Source organism: Triticum aestivum, chromosome 3B, assembly GCF_018294505.1.
Source record: "Triticum aestivum cultivar Chinese Spring chromosome 3B, IWGSC CS RefSeq v2.1, whole genome shotgun sequence".
Taxonomy (NCBI): domain Eukaryota; kingdom Viridiplantae; phylum Streptophyta; class Magnoliopsida; order Poales; family Poaceae; genus Triticum; species Triticum aestivum.
Window position 1 is genome coordinate 270,681,706 of NC_057801.1, and position 19,449 is coordinate 270,701,154.

The window sequence follows — 19,449 nt, forward strand, 5'->3', positions numbered from 1 at the left end:
AAATAATATCCGAAGAAACCTATCGATACCCGTTACACATGAGATGACCCCCACATCCTTTGTCAAAATAAACAACTCCCTGATCAATGCATTTCACTCTTCTGTGCAACGCACGGGCACCTTACTATAGATTAGTACGACCAAAAATTGAACTAACATTATATATAGTACGATAAATGCTGATGCATGTCACCTAAAATTATATCATTGAAAACTATTTTCAAATACGAATCCAACGATGTAGTTTTTGTTGACATGCACTAAAATTTTGTCAGTTAAATCTTCAGTCAAATTCAATGGGGGATTAATAAACCATGACCGATGTAGTACTAGTGTAGAGGGCGGCGCTGCACGGGAGTCTCACCCCGCTCGTGGCGCGGCAGTAAAGCCGTCATATCACAAAACCCAACCACTCCCAGTAATAAGTGGCCTGGTAAAATAAATGGACAAGCAACCATCACATCCCTCCGTCTTTTTTGCATTTCATCTCTCTGCATTTACTTTCTCTGGTTCATCTCGTACACTCGATCCTAGCTACTACTCCTAGTATCCCTAGCTACTACTCCTAGGGCCAGTTGTTTTAGCGGCTCAAAAAATAAGCCGTCTCTTCCCCAGCTTTTCCCATAAGACTAGTCACAGTGGAGAGTAACATTAAGGCTCCTCACTCATTTATTTGGGCTTCTAAACTACTACTAGTACCTCCGTCATGGTTTATTTGTCACCATTTTAATTTGTGCTAAATTTTGACCAAAGATTTAACTGGTGAAATGTTAGTGCATGTGACGTGCACAAACATTTCATTAGTTAAATTTATGATCAAAATTTGACACACATACAATGGGGACCAATAAACCAGGACGGAGGTAGTAGTACGGGATTACTAATCTAGAAGCCTAAAAGAACAGGCCCCTGGTACTCCTACTAGTAGTAGTACTCAAGTTGGAATTCCAATTTCATAACACAACTTGTTAGGCAAAAAATTCGATACAGGGTGTAGGAAGCGGTTTGGGAATTTGCATGCCATTCCGACCAGTGAGATACTCCGTACAAAGTACGGCAGAGAAATAACCACAGAGAAAGAAGCTAAAAGTAAACAATCAAACAAGCATTTTTGCATTTGTTTTGCATTGAATCGTTTCACAAGCTTGACTAGTGTTGTTTTTCTACTTTTACAAAAACCGCATAGTAATGTTAAAACGTGAATTTGCACGTACATAAGTAATAGTAGTACTCCCTCCGTCTAGGTGTATAAGTCTTCCCTCCTTCTTGGTCAAGGTGCACAACCAAAGATGACTTATTCACCTGGACGGAGGGAGTAGCACAGTCTGCAAGCATATACAGAGAGAGACACGTAGTGCGATAGTATATAGTAAAGTTTGTGCTATATGCACGTACTTACAAAATGCGTACGGATATACAAGGTTTCCAAACTTTCCCTTTTACATACTTAATTAAGGATGCTAATAATTCCCGAACGTTCGGGATTTATCATTTGCGTCCCAAAACTAATGAGATCACCTTACGAAACTAAACTATACTCCTACTAAAAGCCATGACACTCACAGGAGCGCTTGCGGCGTGCCATGAGTGCCCTGGTGCGCGGCCGTTTCCCAGCGTGCCGACACAATGCCTCTTCCTCAGCTTGCAACTTGCGAAGTGCCGATTGGCGGCTTGTCGGCGGGCAAGCGCGATCTTACCGGTGTAGTGATCCAGCGCTAACAGGTACTCTCCTTGCTGGAAGCGTGCACCCGGTACAAGTACCGCCAAGCCTAGATGAGGCGCTTGGGCCCGACTACACTCAGGGCTTTGGCACGGGCGTCCTCCACCACCCTCACGGCCCTCGCACGAGCCTTCTACCAAAGAGCCAATTGCCTGACTCTCTCGGACGCGATATAGACCTGCCAGGTAGCATGCCTTGCGGCGCGCTTCTCTTCCTCGGCCATCTTCTTCGCCTCTATTTTGGCGTGCTCTGCCGGGCTGGGGGGCTTGGCAGGTGGTGTGGTGTTCTCCTCATAGCGGGGAGCCGATGCGTCCTTCGACGCGCGTGCTGGCAAGATTGGGAACGCCGACGCGTCCACCTCGACGCGTCGTGGCGAGGAGTGGAACGCTAACGCATCCTCCTCGACTAGTGGCAGCGAGGAACAGAACAGTGACGCGTGACCGTCCGCGCGGTGCAGCGAGGGGCGCCTAGGGCTTGGGAGGGGCGATGCCATGGTGGTCGACATGAGAGGGAGGGGGAGGAGATGGCGATGAACGTGAGCATTCTTCCGAATGTCGTGGGAGGCGCAGTATTTATAACGAGCAATGGCACACCTACGTAAGATATGGACTGAGCTGCACTGACTTAACTGCAGGTCCAGATGCGTCACTGACATGTGGGCCAGACCCCTGTTGGGCCCATATGTCAGTGACCCAATGCACCTGTAGTTAAGTAAGTGAAGCATCGTCCTGTAAGATATCACTACAAAAAAGATACACTTCCGTGATGATACGTGTTTGTCACAGTAGGTCACGTTTTTTGTCATGCATGTACATCCATGACGATTTTATGACAGAATCAAGATAGTCATACATGTGCTGTCGTAGAAGTGTTCCATGACATTACCAAAATTATCATCACGAAAGTGTCCACTTCCATGACGATAAATCGCGCGTCACAGAAGTGTTTTCGTCAAGGGTGACCGACACGTGGCATCCACCGTAACGGAACGCCGTTAAGCTATCAGGTCGGGTTTTGGATCCGATAACCCGTTAACAGCCCGGACCAATGGGAAATTTCGACGTGTAAAATTCTGATTGGCCGGAGGGAACACCTGTCAGCTCGTCAGTGGGCCAGATGTCGCCCGTCCATTGGAGGAGACATGCCTATGATACGTCGACACGTGGCTGGGCCCAATAGAGGCCCATATAGGTTAAAAAGGCCGCCTCAGTCAAAGGCACGTAGTACTTAATCAGGTACTAGTGGGCCAGCCCAATAACGGCCTGCTTAATAAAGGCCCATTTATGGCCCGAAGCCAGATCTGGCCAGTTAATTGTTCACCCAATATTTGGGCCCATTTACGGCCCGAAGCCAGATCTGGCTCGTTAATTATTCACTCAATATTTGGGCCCATTTACGGCCCGAAGCCAGATCTAGCCCGTTAATTGTTTGCTGAATATTTGGGCCCAACTACAGCCCAGTGACTTTGGGCATGTTAGAGGCCCGGTGTAGACATGGGCCCATTTCAGCTCGGTGTGACTTTCGGTCTGGGAATGGCCTGTGATGCCCATGGGCCATATATGGTCCGACGGGACATCGGGCCCACTAACGGCCCATGCTAAAGGTGGAAACAGTTAAGCCCAATGTGACTTTGGAGCTGTTAAAGACTTGTCGCATAATTCGGCCCGTTGATGCTTGTACTAAGCTTTCGGCCTCTAAAAGGCCCATGATATTAGTGGGCCAACTAAGGCCCGAGATATGTTTCGGCCTGGTAACGGCCCGTGAGCTAACTGGGCCCAAAAAGGCTCGGTCTACATTTCAGCCTGCTGAAGGCCCGTCGACAACTAGTGAAAATTGAGGCCCAACATGCATTTCGGCCTGCTAAAGGCCCGTGGTTTCATCTGGGCCGTAACAGGCCAGTACAATATTCAGCCTGTTAATGGCCAACACTACCTGGGCCAAACTAAGCGCTGGGTCGACAAAAGGCCCAACTGAAATATAGGCCGGTGTAAGTTGTGGGCCTGGCGCAATGTGTGAAGTCCCTAATCATTCGGGCCCAAGAAAGACGCAGGACGGCCCAATTGTGGCCCACTAAAAACCAGGCCCGTTAGAGTCGAATGTTTCGGCCCGGTCGGCTACATCTGATTTTTTTTCAGATAGCGAATGATGGCAGTAACTAGTAGGAATTAAGAACAAACCTACTCTATACAATAAAGAAATTATGACATAGTAACTAAGAATAAACCTACACTATACAATAAAGGATTTAAGGTATATTACATCCACTGGGCATCGAAGTTCGCCACCAGTGATCATAAAGCGCAACGAAGAAGCAGATTACAAAACTGGGCACCGTTGCAGCGTAACAAAATAATACTAAACCGAGACCACTTCCAAGACAGTTCAAGAAAGGTTAGCCTTGCGGGGGAACTGCTGCGCAAGCTGCTGAGCAAGGCTGTGAGACCGGCCTAGCATGTCGGTCATAGCTTCCAGGTGTAGCTGTTTAGCGATGAGGTTCTCATTGGTGTTCTCCGCAATCTTTCTTAGAGATAGGACTTCAAGTCGAAGTTGAGTTGCAGAATGCCTTTCTGCTAGAACTTGGGACTGAAGAAGTCAAACTGATTCAGACAACGAATTATGTGAGCTTGTCTGACTGCTAGTCTCAAGTAACTTGAACACTGCATCAAGACAAGACTTTGGGGTTGTCTCGATATCTTCAAGATGTTTTGCCTTCTTTGCTGCAATATATGTTGGGTTTGTCTCACAGCCTTCAGCAGACTTGTGCATGCCATCAGGCATATCACCCGGTTTTGCACGTGTATAAACAAAGATGATAACTGTGTTGTCAATTCCATCCAGTTTCAAATTAGAAAATAAAGAGTAAGTTCAAGATATCAATAGCATAATTTGGCATTGTTCATAATGCGGGGAGCTTCACCACACTACTGGATTACCATGTCAACATAACAAGCATAGATTAAGGGCAAAGAAAATCATTGTATCTATTTTGGTTAATGTGCATGGCATGTTGTTCATATCATCAGCCACATCAGTAAGATAAAACAGGAGATGACAAGGTGCAAACGTGGTCTGCTTCACCACACACTGGATTATAGATCCACAAAAACAAGCATACATATAGGGAGTATTGAGTAATGTGCATGGTATGAATAAGGAATTTGGTTTTACAAGTAAAACTTAGAACTTACGGTTCTTGCGAACATGCATTTTGGTAGAAACAGCAAACTAAACAGCAGTAAACGATAGGGAGTATGAGCAAATTAAACAGTAGTTGAGGATAAAGGCTTTAGAAGGACTGACTTACATTAACAGTTAACACCGGCTTTATAATGCCCTTCTCCATGTCAAGGGAAGGATAACTCAAGACTTTCAGCACATAATCTTCTTCATAAGCATTGCCTGTACTCTACATTTTGTAGAGAGTAATTATAGATATGATAATACTCGAAGGGATAGAGGATAATGAAGATAAGATGCAGATTGATGCTACATAATCAACTACCAATCCCTGGAAGTACAAGCGTTGCAGGACAAAATGTACTGACAACAGCAATGGGCTACACTTCTGCACTGGCATTGTCTGTGTATTCTACTTGTTGGTAAGATTAAATATAGATCTGATCTTTTTTAGTAAATGGTGGGCGAGGGAGATAAGATGCAGAATGCTACACAATGAACCAATCCCTCTTCCCATAATACAAGAGTGTTTTGAACACTGGTGTACTGTACAAAACATTCTTATATTATGGGACGGAGGGAGTAGCTGTTAATGTAAGTACAGTGATAGACCACGTTCAGTTCTTACAAGCGGACTGCAGAGCTAAACCTCTTCAAAAGCATTGGGTTGATTCTAAATTTATGTAAGAGTCCATACGGATCTTATAATGTCCACCAAATGGACGATTACAAGGCTAACATGTGCGGTGATGCTACATAATCAAACAGCTATGAAAGTAAGTATGGTCATACAGGGCAAGAGGTACTCACAAGAGCAATGCAGTGTGCAGTATAGTTGCGAGATTCTATGGTCCCTTGAGAACGAATGTTCTTCTGCTAACAGTTTTCGTACAAGTGAGACATTAAGGCAAATGCAGAAATGTAGTTCAAATTGTGATGTGATATCATAGACAGTACCTTACACTGCAGCTGAGACCAATGTGTAACAAGATTATTCCAGTCACCGTCGGATAAATGTAGCACCGGAGACTTTACAGAAATTTCGTTCAGAGGCTTGCCATCAAAGTGCGCTTGCCTCAGGTAGGAACGATACTTCATCAATGAGTGCTTGAAAAGCGCAACCAACCCTTGCTCGTCTTCACAATCCAGTTTGCTCCTCGCCTATTTAAAAGAATGAAATATTGTGTCTTCTGTCAGCAGAAACATATGCAGTAATGACCATGAATAACATTAGTGCATTACTTACACGTAAGTTGTGGAGGAAGACTGGAAATTGTTCTGTGTCTGCGGTATAATCTTTCCATGAAGGAAAGATGCACACAAAGTTCCTGACAACAACATAAGCTTCGTCTTCTAAACTGGGAAGAAATGGAACAGGGGTCCTATTTGCTGCAATTGGGGCTCTCTCTGGTTCGAAAAGGGATTTGGCAACTGGATTTGGTGTACTCTTTGCTGGAATGGGGGTTTTGCATCATAGAGCTAGTGCTATGTCAACTAGCATAATCACACTGTTTGCTGCAGTTGGGGTCTGCTGAGTTGGGGCATCAGAAATGACCAGTGTAGTAGGGCTAGAGTCTGCTAGAGTTGGGGTGTTTTGTGGTTCAGGTGATATTGCAACTACACCTAATGGGCTATTTGATTTATCAGGTGCCACTACCTTTTCCAAATACTTTGCTTGTGCTCCTCCACGATCAGCAATCGCCCTCTTCCATTTGAACGTCTGATACACAAGAACAACATTTGAATGGATAAATATGGTATGATGACAAATGGAATATGTACTGAAAATGGATAGGCAGGGCGTATTCACATACACAATGTGTAAACTAAGCTAATGGCAGTTCAACAAAGTAGAAGCAATGCAAAGCATTAGTTGCAAGATATGTGCGACCAATGTAACCTTGCAAAGTTAGACCAAGCACCTTGATGGGTGAATAAGATAGGGCATCTTCCTCTAACTCCTCCACTAGGGAGCTACATTGACTTAGGTCTCCCTCTAGCTCAGAATCACTGTTAGGATAATATTTTGAGCATGAATCTGTAGGTGGAGAGCGTTTGCATTGCATTGCATCCAGACTTGATTTCAGTCCCTTAATGCCAAGTTTGACAGCCATGGCATTGTTCTGCTTTATTCTTTTCATGCGCGTAAGCTCATAATCGTTATGATGCTGTTCAAAATCTGAGATTCATGAAAACATAAAAGGTAGTCAGATTATCTATGGAATGCATTGCGGATTCAACTCGAAGAGTGTCTCCCTATAAACCCATGCATATGCAAAGTTCACCCCCCAACCGTGCTGAGCAGACCACACACAGAAATACAAACCCCTTATGTCTCTATAACAGGTAGACACACATTTCAAAACTGAAGTAGGAACATTAGAACCATATGAAATTCGTATTTGAACAAATAAACTAAGGGATTATGAGTGGCATAATGTTTAGCTTCAAGGGTGGAGTGTTGGTAGTGCGACACAAAGCAAGTAGGCAGATTGTATTCCATGTAAAAGATCGAAACCTATGTAAAAGCTGGAAATGACACTTTATTTTTATACAATGCAGTGTTCGTTGCCCACACATGATGGAAGAGATCACATAGAGAAATACTATTCACTCATGTCTACGGTTCCAGAATTTAGAAACAGGGTGGTCCACCCTAAAAGAATATTGACAACAAATATGACAAGGCAAGCATAGATGTAGTGAATCAATCATTTACTTGTGAGCTTACTAGGACAAGTATGCAGAATTGTAACTGCAGTAAGAGACCGTCCAAAATCTGAATGAAGAAGTTTGTCTAGCACTTAATGTTTGCAACTAATCAACATGAATAATTGAATATTATATCAAATGAGTAAGAAAGACAAGTAAAATTGTCAACAAACCTGGCTTGCAGTAGTAATCTGGGTCAATGTCACTACGACCAACAATCCAAAATGACTAGTGTCTGTTCTGAGGGCCGGAATTTTGAAAACCTGTGAACTTTAGAGGTACTAAAGATTACCGAAATACACCTGAATCATTAAGTGCAGGTAGCACTGAGCACACAACAAACCCTAATGATAGTCCTGCCTAATGAGTAATGAATCAATTAGAAAATGGGTGATGAGGAGTGGCTGCTGAGTGTTGAGGACGTATCTCAGGATAAATCGGGTTGGCTTGGTGGGTGTTGCATGCCTGGACCCTGAACGGACTGGGAAGGTAGGCACGACGGTGTGCCCGGGCAGTGGTAACGCTGTTGGGCGAGCGGCTCCTGACTTCCTGTTAGTCCGGCGTCTCCTCCTAGAGTCATGTCGTCCGGGGGCGGCAAGTGGCCGACGACGCAGGCGGCTGGGGGCGAGTAGAGATCAGAAGCGCGCAGCAGAACAGAGGGGAATCGGGGCCTGGGATGACCAAAAATCCCAGGATGGGCCGACCCACCGTGGGCACCCTGTATAGATACACACCCGAGCGGCGAACATGCATTTTCGAAACTAATTTAGGAACATTTAGCTGACTAATTAAACGACTTTGTTTTAATAATATCATATTCGTATTTGAACAACTAAGCTTGTTTAGCTTGATGGGTGGAGCAGTGTTATTATGACACGAAGCACGTATTCTGATTGTATAGTGATCATAAAAGGGGGAAACTCTAAGCATATTTTTTTTAGCAAAAGAGGGTTTCCCCTTCGATTTCTATTAAAGAAACCACCACGGAACCAACATGATCAATTAAACCCTAAGCATGATCAATTAAACCGTATTATGACTGTGCCATGGTAGATTTGAAGCTGCAAACCGGAGAAATGATATTTAGCATCCATTGTTTGCTTCGAACTAAGAACTAAATTCTAAGAGCTGAAAAGAAAGTAGAGTAACCAAGTTAAGATCTATTTTCTGGTTGAGATCAAAAAGTTGAGGAGATATGAAGTACCACCTCTCTTGCGGCGCCGTGTAGGCATCGGGGGTGCGATGGTTGTCGGTGGCGTTGAAGCAGATCTGCGACACTAGACGGGTGCATCGGGGGATAAGTCCCGTTGCGGTGGAAGAGAAGGTCGTGTGAGCGGCCCCGACAAAGAGGACCACAGCGCCGATGAAGCGAGAGGACGCAATGCAAGGCTATTGGTCCGTCGCCGTGGATGAGAAACGTCCATCTCTAGCAGTGGACGACGCGGTCTTGGTAGGCGCTCCGGCATGGTGGAGGACGGTGGCGATGGATGTGGTGGAGGACGGCGGCGATGGATGGGGTGGCGGACGGAGGCTGGTGTGGGGATGGTGTTCTAGCGCAGACGGTGTATGAATGGGAAAATGGAGGGAGAGGTACGGGGAACCATGTTTTTGGGACGCGCCTGTCTGAAATATGGGAAAGTTACGAACTTAGCCCCCGTTTAAAATTTGGACGTCTCATCGGTTGGGGATAGGACGGTAATCTCGCATCTCGCCAATATTTGCCCAGAGTGATTTCGAGCGAGGAGAGGGTGGTTGGCGCCCACAGTGTATGAACGGGGCTGACAGGTAGGGCGGTTGTGTCATGTCTGAGTGAAGTTACAAACCTGCCCCTATTGAAAATATTTGCCTACATCGATTTCGGCTGAGTCGAGTTTGTTTTGCCGTCCACCGTGTATGAATGGGGAATGGAGGGAGAAACAGAGGTCTTTCGGACGAGTTTGAATTAAATGTGTTTTGCCGCCCATGTTTGACGCCCACCGTGTCGGAATGGGCTCAGAGGCGGTCGTGTCACGTCTAATTGAAGTTACTAACCTACCCCTATTTAGAGCAGTGGAAATCGGGCCGATGGATTGTCCGTGTAATGGGTAGACAGTAATTTCCATCTCCCAAACACTTGGCTTCGGGCAGCCGATGTGGGAGTAGACATTTTGCCGCTTCTTTCGAATTTTGGGACAATAAGCATCCACGTTTACCCTGGCAACTAAATTTGAATCCATTTTGTATTCCTATATGAATCTTTATAAATCATTCTATGTGTTTTTATATTCTTCAAAAGGATGACAAAGATGTATTCCACTGTCATATATGAATATGGTTTACAAATGCCGATACTCAAATTCAAAAACTAGAATCCAGTTTAAGGTGAATTCGAATATTTGGAACACTTCATGTTCAACTCAAATGTCACACGCAACATAATGTGTACTCCCATTTAGATATGTACACAAGCGATGTATCAAGATTCAAATACCGAGTCAATCAATCAAGAATGTACAGAACTAACAGACATATAAACACTTATTGAGTATATGGATCAATAATATCAACTAACATACATAAGCCAGGCCGCTGTACTTTTTTTTTGCTACAACAACATCCTTTTTTTAGTCAGCATCTTGGCCCTTTCTGATGCGTGCCACTTATGGTCCATCTATACTACTATTATTGCTGAATGCACATTCAGCCCGATTGGCATATTTGTAGGTCTGGCACAGCAATCCAAACGAAATGTCTCCGAGTCTTATCAATTAATACAGACTTGTGCTCAAATAAAATTACAAATCAAAAAACAAAAAACAAAAAACAATTATTATATGATCTCTAAAACAAATGTTTGATTGATTATATGAACAAACAACACAAAGGTTATCCAACGATGGAAAGAAAATTTCACCTATAATTTACCAAGTGGGAATTTAATTTCCTTTTTCCTTTAGGACCTTAACAATGTGGTCAGTCTCAGCTTGCTTCATTTTGAAATCCATCAAATATTTAATGGTTGTCTTGAGTACTGCTTGTGATTGTGTTGTCTGCTTCCTTAACATGTCAACTTCATCTCTAAGCTAGTTTAGCCTCTAGAGCATCAGCAGTTGGCAATTCGTAATGCATGATTGTGCCAGTGCCACTGTTGTGGGATGATGCAACGTCCATGGGGACCTCGCTCTTTGATCTTGGGCTATCCTGTTTTGTCATTAAAGTTCCGATTGGATTCATTAAAGTTTCGATTGAATTCAGAAAAGTTAAAGTTAGCAAAACATCTCAACTGGAAGTTATAACAGCAAACCAGTTAAACAAACAAGGAATTAAAGAGTTTCAGTTGGATGCTGAAAAATAGTTATTGATATGATTGTAACCCGTTGTTGCAGCAGCAAAGCAGTTAAACAAACAAGTAGCTATTTAAGTTAAGGCAAACAGGTAATTTTTAACAGTAAGTATCAAATACATAGATAGGCGCAGTCTACAATAGGATTAACAGGCTGTGGCATTATGTAATCAGTAACAAACTAAATTAAGGTGGTGTTTGGTTCTCTAGTCCTAGGACTTTTTCTAGTCCCTAGGACTTTTTGAAAAAGACTCTTAAGGAGGTGCTTCTAAGGCTGCTGCCAATGCATGAGTGTTTAGATGAGGTGCTAAGCACATTAAATAGCTTAGCAACTATACTCTTCAATGCATAGGTGCTTAGCTTATGGTTGCTAAGCTTGCTTCATTTAATGATTTAGCAACTAAAGCTCTTCATGTATTGGTGGGCTTCCTTCCTTTAAATATTTTGCCTAGGTTCACGCGCTTAGCATTGGTTCTTTCTGGGGTCACCACACTCATCTCTCTCCTCTTAAATAACTTGCCACATCAGATTTTTTGCCTACGTGAAAGGCTTAGCACCTGTACAAGGTGGAGCATTGGGAGGGGCCTAAGGACTTTTAGCAAAAAGTCTTATAAAAGTTTCATCTTGTTTGATTTGCTAGGGACTTTCTCTAATCCCAACACAAAAAAGTCCCTGAAACCAAACACCCCCTAAGTCAAGCGGTACGCCAGTGGGCGCCAGTTCCTAAACCGGCGCATAAAGTGCCGTTTAGGAGCTCTTGCTGTGCAGCCCAACAGGGCCCAGACATTGCTCGTTTTCTGATTCTCCCCAAACCCGAACGCACGCGCAGCCGCCGCTGGCGCTGCTCGCCTGTCCCCGCCTCGCCCCATCCCGCGGTCCGCCGGCGCTGCTCCTACGGTCCCATATCCAAGGTTGTCGCCGTCTGGCGGCTACCTCAGTCCCCGGCCGCCGTGTTGCAGGCTTTGGTCCATCTCGGTTCAGGTGAGTTTTCAGGCAGCCTGCAGCCGGCAACGGTTTTACATACTCCAGTGCTTGCTAGTAATATTTCGTATCATGTGTGTGCGCCCAGTGCCCAAGTGTGTCATGTTTTGGTGCTCGAATTGAACAGCAGACGTAGAGATTCTGTTATGCGTGATTGTGCAGGACACTTTTTTGTTGTCAATTGTTGAGAAATTGTCAAATAGAAGATGAAACAGACCATTGATTTGGTATTAGAAAGCATCTCTCTATTGCATTACTAGCAAGCATCTATGTATTGTATTACTGGCAAGCATTCTCCAGCTGACAATACAAAATCGTCTTGCACAGTACTATTACTAACCGTGCATTCTCTGTTGCTGTAGGGACAGTTAAGTTATTGGCCATCCAAGCTTGGCGTGCAGTCGTAATCTCCTTAAGTTGATGTTCGTGTGCAAGCATGCTGGAGGAGACGCCGCAGGGTTAGTAATGCAGCCACAATCTGCTTATGATACGCATAAAGCTCTGAGTCCAGTGGATTAGTAAATTCATGATAAGCATAGCTAACTCAAGACCTCGGTTTCCCTTCACCAGGTGTGGGTTTATTAGCTGTTCATGCTTCTAGGCCTCTCCAAACGGAGGCGTGGCACGACTTCCTGCACTTGCCGTTCGGTTTGCCCATGGACAACTTCGGCCATGCACAAGCATAGCCATCTACTCTGGTACCGTTTCAGCAGCCATTTACCATCATTGTCACCAATTCGTCTGTGCGTGGCGAATTTTGGCACTCACTTACCACCCGGGAGATCAACAAAGCAAGGGGGGCGTGGCATCCATGATGCATTGAGAGTTTTGCACCTCATGCTAGGGAAGGCATATAATGGCAAGGAGGAAGGTCCGTCTCATCACCGCATTATCAATGATTGTATGCATGACATCTTGGGAGCTCAGTTAGGAAATCATGGTATGCTTAATGGAAAAGTGCAGTTCGTTAGCTCAAGCAATAATACAGAGCAAATTTTACCCGGTACCGTTGATTCTCATGATATCTCTGCTTCTCCTTCCATGAATAAACTCGCAAAGGGAAACAAGTTTATGCTACTTGTGGAGTTGCACAAGAGAGGAATAAGTGCGGATATATCTATTTTAGCATCTGCCATGAGCTTTTGTGCTGTTAAGCAATCCATTAGGGGAGGTGCTCAGCTCCATGCTCTACTGGTGAAAGTTGGTTATGAATTGTCAGTCCTTTCTGGTACCTCTCTGATTAGCTTATATGCAAGGTGTTGTCAGCTGGAGAACGCTTGTCAGGTTTTTCAGAACATGCCAATCAAAAATACTGTGTCGTGGACAGCACTAATTTCTGGTTATGCGCAGGATAATCAGGTTGAGCCATGCCTCCAGGTATTTCAGCTGATGAGGCAGTCTGTGTGCAGGCCTAATGACATCACATTTGCCACTATCTTCAGTGTGTGCACTAATCACGCACTTCTTGCACTTGGTAAGAGTGTTCACGGTCTAGAACTGAGAATGGGTTTTGATTTGTGTGTGCACGTCTCAAATGCACTGATATCAATGTATGCAAAGTGCGGGAATATAATTGAGGCCCAATCAATATTTGAAAGCATTATGTGCAAGGACCTGGTTTCTTGGAACTCCATGATCTTTGGATATTCACAGCATGGCCTTGCTGACCGTTGTCTAAGCTTACTAAAAGAAATGGAGGAGGAGCAGATAGTGCCTGATGTAATCTCCTTCCTTGGCATCCTGTCATCATGTCGGCATGCATGCCTTGTAGAGGAAGGCCGGCGCTGCTTCAAGGCAATGATTGGACTTGGAATAGAACCAGAGTTAGATCACTACTCGTGTATGGTAGACCTCCTTGGCCGGGCAGGATTGCTCGATGAAGCATGGGATTTGATCCATACAATGTCCACGCCCCCAAATGCAGTCATATGGGGTTCTCTGCTGGCTGCTTGTAGGATGCATGGAAACATTCCGATTGGCATCCATGCTGCAGAGCACCGTCTTAAGCTGGAGCCAGGTTGTGCGGCAACTCATGTACAGCTAGCAAACCTATACGCTAGCATTGATTGCTGGAGTGATGTGGCCAGAGTGAGGATGATGATGAAGGAGGGAGGACTGAAGACGAACACTGGATGCAGCTGGATAGAAATCGGCAGTAAGGTTTATACTTTCACAGCAGAAAACAGATCAAAGAGCCACCAAGTAAACAATGTCCTGGCTGTTCTTGACTGCTTGCGATCTCGTATGGAATACAAACATGATGTGCTGATAGATGGTTTTGAGTTTGATGACCCTCAATAGTTCAAGGTAATTTTGAGCTCTGAGTAAAGTATTGGGAGATGATAACGTCGCAGTCATTTGTATATGAAGATCAAAGAGTCAATTCTACAGAAAAAGCATGACTCTCACCTCAGAGACTTGCGATATGATTCATCTGATTCCTACCTCAAAGTATTCAATATTGTATTGCATTAGCAGCAGCAGAGTTTTCCCACCTGACGTCTGATTTGAATTTTGATGCTCAATGTAGTCTTTCTTATACGCACTTGATGTTTTAAACTAGGCTACACTGTTAATTAGACTAGGCTGCACTAGTAATTAGCGCGAACCATTTGGGAACTTTAGATGTAAATTTGAACCAAAATATGAGAAAAGGTTGGCTTGATTGACTAGATAAGGTTTGATCGATATTTTTTCTCTGCTATTTTGCATTGGTTTGAATAATGTAAATTACATCATATTTCAGTTTGACACTTGGAAATTACTTCTTGATTGCAACTTATGGTCAAGTCAATCCCCTAATCGGCCTTCTAATAATTGTCTCTTAGTTGCATTCTTGTGGTTATGTTTATGGTTTTGTCCTTTTAGTGGTTTGTGGAAGAAATAAATTTAATATTGGGTAATCCTATATTTTGCTTATTGCTTTCCACCTATGTTAGTATATTTCACTACAATCTCCTCTAACCTGTAAGGCTTCGTTCGGTTAGACCCCACCCCGCCGGGATCAGGTCCAAACCCCATGGTTTCGTCCCGCCCAGGGTTCCATCCTGGTCGATCTTATAGGTGTGTTCGGTTAAGCCCCGCGTGGATTGTACCCATCTCATATGAATTGTTGTATATTCTAGTATTGCTTCTGAATTTCATACACAGAGCACATTGGTAAATTCTTTTAACAGTTGCATTTTGTGTAAAGCAGTACTTTCTGATTAGTGCTGCATCAGCATATGAACTGCCATCAAACCCAATAAGAGTCGCGTGAATGGCGCTCGCTGGGTGATCCACGCGATTTTACTGTGCCGATCCCTGGGCTATGCCACGTCGGATCGCTGTGGAGAAAAAAAATTGTCGATTGGGCAGCGGCTTAATGACGACCAAACCCCAGATAAACACCTCCCTTTGCTTTCCTTCCCCACGAAGCAAACCCCACATCCCGTCATCCGCATTTCTCGCACGCAATCTCTGCCGCCTCCACATCGCTCTCCGGCATTCATGCGCTGCCGCCTCCGCCACTTCTACTCATGACTGCTTCTACCTCGCCTTCTCCTCCACATCTCTCTCCTACCGATCTGAAGCAGTCCAGCCCCGCGTCGTCCCCTCCTCCTTGACCATCTCTCCTCCTGAGGAGCACGGATCAGGTGCCGACGGTACCAAGGAGGAGCACACGGGGGCGCCGATGGCATCCACACGTGATGGTGGGTATGTCACCGAGGGTCAGCAGAGACGCGGGACGGAGGAAGAAGATGGCGTGGGGGATGAGGCGGCGTATGGAGGAAGCGGGCGAGGCTGGCTGACCTCAACCAAGGAGGAGGTGGTGTCGTGAAAGAATACGGCATCGGCAAAGCCATACCTTGCATCTCTTTCAATTGGTACGGTAAGATGCTCCATTCTCTCTCAATCCTTTGATCAATTATTAAGTTCAAATTTCCATTGTTGTAATTTAAATGCCTATGAATCTGACAAACAATGCTAGGAAAGTGAACCAATAATTCATAGAATCACAAACATATTAATGCGAAATTCTTGATGCTTGATTAGCCTGCTACAGCTAAAATAAAAGAAAAAAGTTGTTCGGGGTAAACGGCTGCATATGACTGTTGTCTTTCCTGTGTGCTTGCAGCTGTTATTGATGTGTTGCGCGCTGGTAGTATGGTAGTAGCAGTGTCTAGTGGAGATGGTGTAAGCAACTGCTCCACACTCCACAAAAATCTCCTTTTGGCAACCACCTCTCTCTCTCTCCCAGCGTGCGTGCGTGCGTGCGTGCGTGCGTTGATTTGTATTCAAATTTGCTGCAGGGAAGTTTCTGTTAGCGTTGAGTTACTTGTGATTCTGATGCTTCACCGAGTTCATATGCCTGGGACTCTGCTTTTTGATATTATACTGAGATTCGAATAGTGGTTTCCTGCTTTGCGGCATTCTGGAATTCTTTATCTACATGATCTGTGATTTGTGCTGCATCAAATTTGAGGTTTGGAATCTTAATATGGTTTTTGTCGTTGGTGCAGGTATGACCAGGACATTTGTATGATGGCGGACAGGCACCTCAACGTAAGTGACTTGTTGAGCCTCGCTGCCACCTGCCATTGGTTTCTCCGCCTCCTCAAGAGGTCTCCTGCATTGTTAATCTAATATTCTGATTATTTGTTTTGTTTTTGAGTTCACTAAATACCCAGATTGTAAATTCAGGAGCCATTAATTTTCTCCTGATAATATAGTTGATCTATACGCATAAAAGGTTCAGCATTCCCGTACTTGTAATATTTTGAAGTTTTATGGTTCTATTTTAATCATATCTCTGTTCGATTGTAATGTACATTGGGATATTTTTTGCAGTCACATGGTCTTTCTGGGAAGACTTAGCCGACATGAGCATGTTCATCACACTATTGTTCTTGATAGATGAAATCACAGTAATTGTTCTTCATAGACGAAATATCGTGGATAATCATATATCATTTAGTCTGACTGAGACAAAGCTTGTCACTTGTAGAATTTAGACATCGGAAAAGTTATTATTTATGAATCAAGTTTTGGGTAAAGAAATCTCAAAACTGAAGAAATACATCGAGATGTTGCAGGTTATTCCACGTTCTGTAGCTATTAGCTATTATTATATATGTAATTGTTAGCTTCCATATAACTTCATATTTTCTTGGGTGACGTTATGGCTGATGGCACATCATTGTTGCAATGTTCTGGGTTGTATATTCCTTGTGTACTGTGAACATACGAGGACACTTGCATATTCTTGCTTCTCTGCTTGGAATATCAAATAATCGATAGGCTTCTTTTTCATTTCAAGGGCTAACAAATTGATGTGACCTTGATATTTGCATCTCAGATGATGTTCAATTTGTGCATAAGGAAGATGAACTGAAGTTTAACTGTAAAGAAAGCAGGGTGGCAACGACGACATAAGTCTTGTTGTTTGGTTTATGCTGTTTCGGCCAAGCTTAAAAGAATCTCAACGGAAGGTGGAGTCTTTCTGTGGATGGTCGAATGCTAGCTAGACTAGTACTATCATTCAATTTTTACTCTTCTTCTCTGACTTTATATGGTTGGACGCTCAGAGGAGAAACAAAATCATAGAATATTTTTTATCTTGCAGCACTCATGGATATGAGTAGAATGAAAAAGAAATGTGTACACATTTTAGCTTTTTAGGAGAATGACTTTATTACCTTCATGTTAATATGGACCTCCTGGCTTGCTCTGCTTGCTATACTATATGACTGAAAGCTCTAATGATGTATTTCTGTTAAGTGTACTTTTTTAACATATGGTGCTCATTTGGGCTGTATATGCACGATCAAAATTCCATCAGCATGATTTGTGCGCATAGGACGGCAGAGGAGGCGTGCCAAAGTGTCTCAATGCTTTCCTTAGTCAGTTTAGTCTCTAGGTTCTTTTGTTAGAAATTTTGCACTCATTCAACAGTTGTGTACATTTTCTTCTTCTGTAAAGCGAGCTTTTTGTTCATTATTATTTAAGCTCACTTTGTCAAACTTGAATTTCAGGAATTTGAGAATAAGCTTGTGGACAGTGAGAACTTGTTGAACTTGGAGGAGTAGCGTACCAGGAGCAGCTGCTGTTGTGTCTTTCTTGGTGTGTGGCGGCTCACACGGAACAGAGGAGGAGGAGCACCTCTTCTAGGTCAACATTTCTCATGGGCTTGGGCCTAAGAGATAGGTACAGATGGGCTAGGGCCCATACCAGTTCAACACTCCCCCTCAAGATGGGTGGTAGATATCTATCATTTCCATCTTGTCGCAAGCTAGGTTGCATTCCTTTGCTGCCAAACCTTTTGTTAAGCAGTCTGCTATCTGTTGGCCTATGTGCACATACTCAATCTTTATAACCCCAGCATCAAGCTTCTCTTTGATGAAGAATCGATCAATCTCTACATGCTTAGTTCTGTCATGTTGCACTGGGTTGTTAGCTATGCATATAGCAGACCTGTTGTCACACCAGACATTCAGAGGTCCTTCTCTTAGCAATTTCAATTCACTTAGAAGGTTTCTCACCCACAACATCTCACTTAACCCCTGAGACATGGCTCTATATTCTGCTTCTGCTGTTGATTTTGATACAACTGGCTGCTTCTTGCTTCTCCATGAAACTAAGTTACCTCCCACAAACACACAATACCCAGATATTGATCGACGATCATCCAGGCAACTTGCCCAGTCTGCATCACTATACCCATCAACTACCAAGTGGCCATTCCCTTCGAACCACAGTCCTCTTCCTGGTGTTCCCTTCAAATACTTCAGAATTCTGTGTGCTGCCTCCACATGTCCACTTCTGGGCTCATGCATATACCTACTCACTATGCTCACAACATAGGCAATGTCTGGCCTTGTGTGACACAAGTATAGTAAACGCCCTACCAGTCTTTGGTATTTCTCCTTATCCACTAGATCTCCAGATTGTGTTGTTACCTTATGGTTTTGGTCAATTGGGGTAGTAGCAGCTCGACACTCTAACATTCCCATATCACTGAGGAGATCCAAGGTGTACTTGCGCTGGGACAAGGCTATCCCTTTGGCAGATCTTGCAATCTCAATACCCAGAAAATACATCATCTGACCAAGATCCTTCACTTCAAATGCCTTTCCAAGACACTCCTTTAACCTTGCTATCTCCGTCCCATCATCTCCAGTTATGATTATTGAAGGAAATATGCCCTAGAGGCAATAATAAAGTTATTATTTATTTCCTTATTTCATGATAAATGTTTATTATTCATGCTAGAATTGTATTAACCGGAAACATGATACATGTGTGAATACATAGACAAACATAACGTCACTAGTATGCCTCTACTTGACTAGCTCATTAATCAAAGATGGTTATGTTTCCTAACCATAGACATGTGTTGTCATTTGATTAACGGATCACATCATTAGGAGAATGATGTGATTGACATGACCCATTCCGTTAGCCTAGCACTTGATCGTTTAGTATGTTGCTATTGCTTTCTTCATAACTTATACATGTTCCTGTAACTATGAGATTATGCAACTCCCGTTTACCGGAG

The 19,449-nt window shown here is 43.8% G+C and overlaps 1 protein-coding gene and 1 long non-coding RNA gene across 3 annotated transcripts; both read left to right on the forward strand.

Moving 5' to 3' along the window:
• The first annotated feature begins 11,707 nt into the window (after positions 1-11,707).
• Positions 11,708-14,676, forward strand: LOC123069682 (pentatricopeptide repeat-containing protein At2g37320). Its single transcript, XM_044492606.1, has 3 exons — positions 11,708-11,912; positions 12,275-12,370; positions 12,483-14,676. The coding sequence occupies exon 3, from the start codon at positions 12,504-12,506 to the stop codon at positions 14,211-14,213; it is 1,710 nt and encodes a 569-aa protein (XP_044348541.1). The 5' UTR covers positions 11,708-11,912; positions 12,275-12,370; positions 12,483-12,503; the 3' UTR covers positions 14,214-14,676.
• Positions 14,677-14,965: 289 nt separating this feature from the next.
• LOC123065342 (uncharacterized) lies at positions 14,966-18,880 on the forward strand. Of its 2 annotated transcripts, none has more exons than XR_006430968.1 (3): positions 14,966-15,783; positions 16,415-17,383; positions 17,927-18,880. It is a non-coding gene; the product is annotated as an uncharacterized lncRNA (long non-coding RNA). The 2 variants fall into 2 exon arrangements; XR_006430969.1 differs by having other exon boundaries at positions 14,966-15,778.
• The last annotated feature ends 569 nt before the right edge of the window (positions 18,881-19,449 follow it).

Excerpts from the sequence above, each read along its gene's own strand:
- LOC123069682 (XM_044492606.1), top strand. The coding sequence starts at position 12,504 with ATGCTTCTAGGCCTCTCCAAACGGAGGCGTGGCACGACTTCCTGCACT.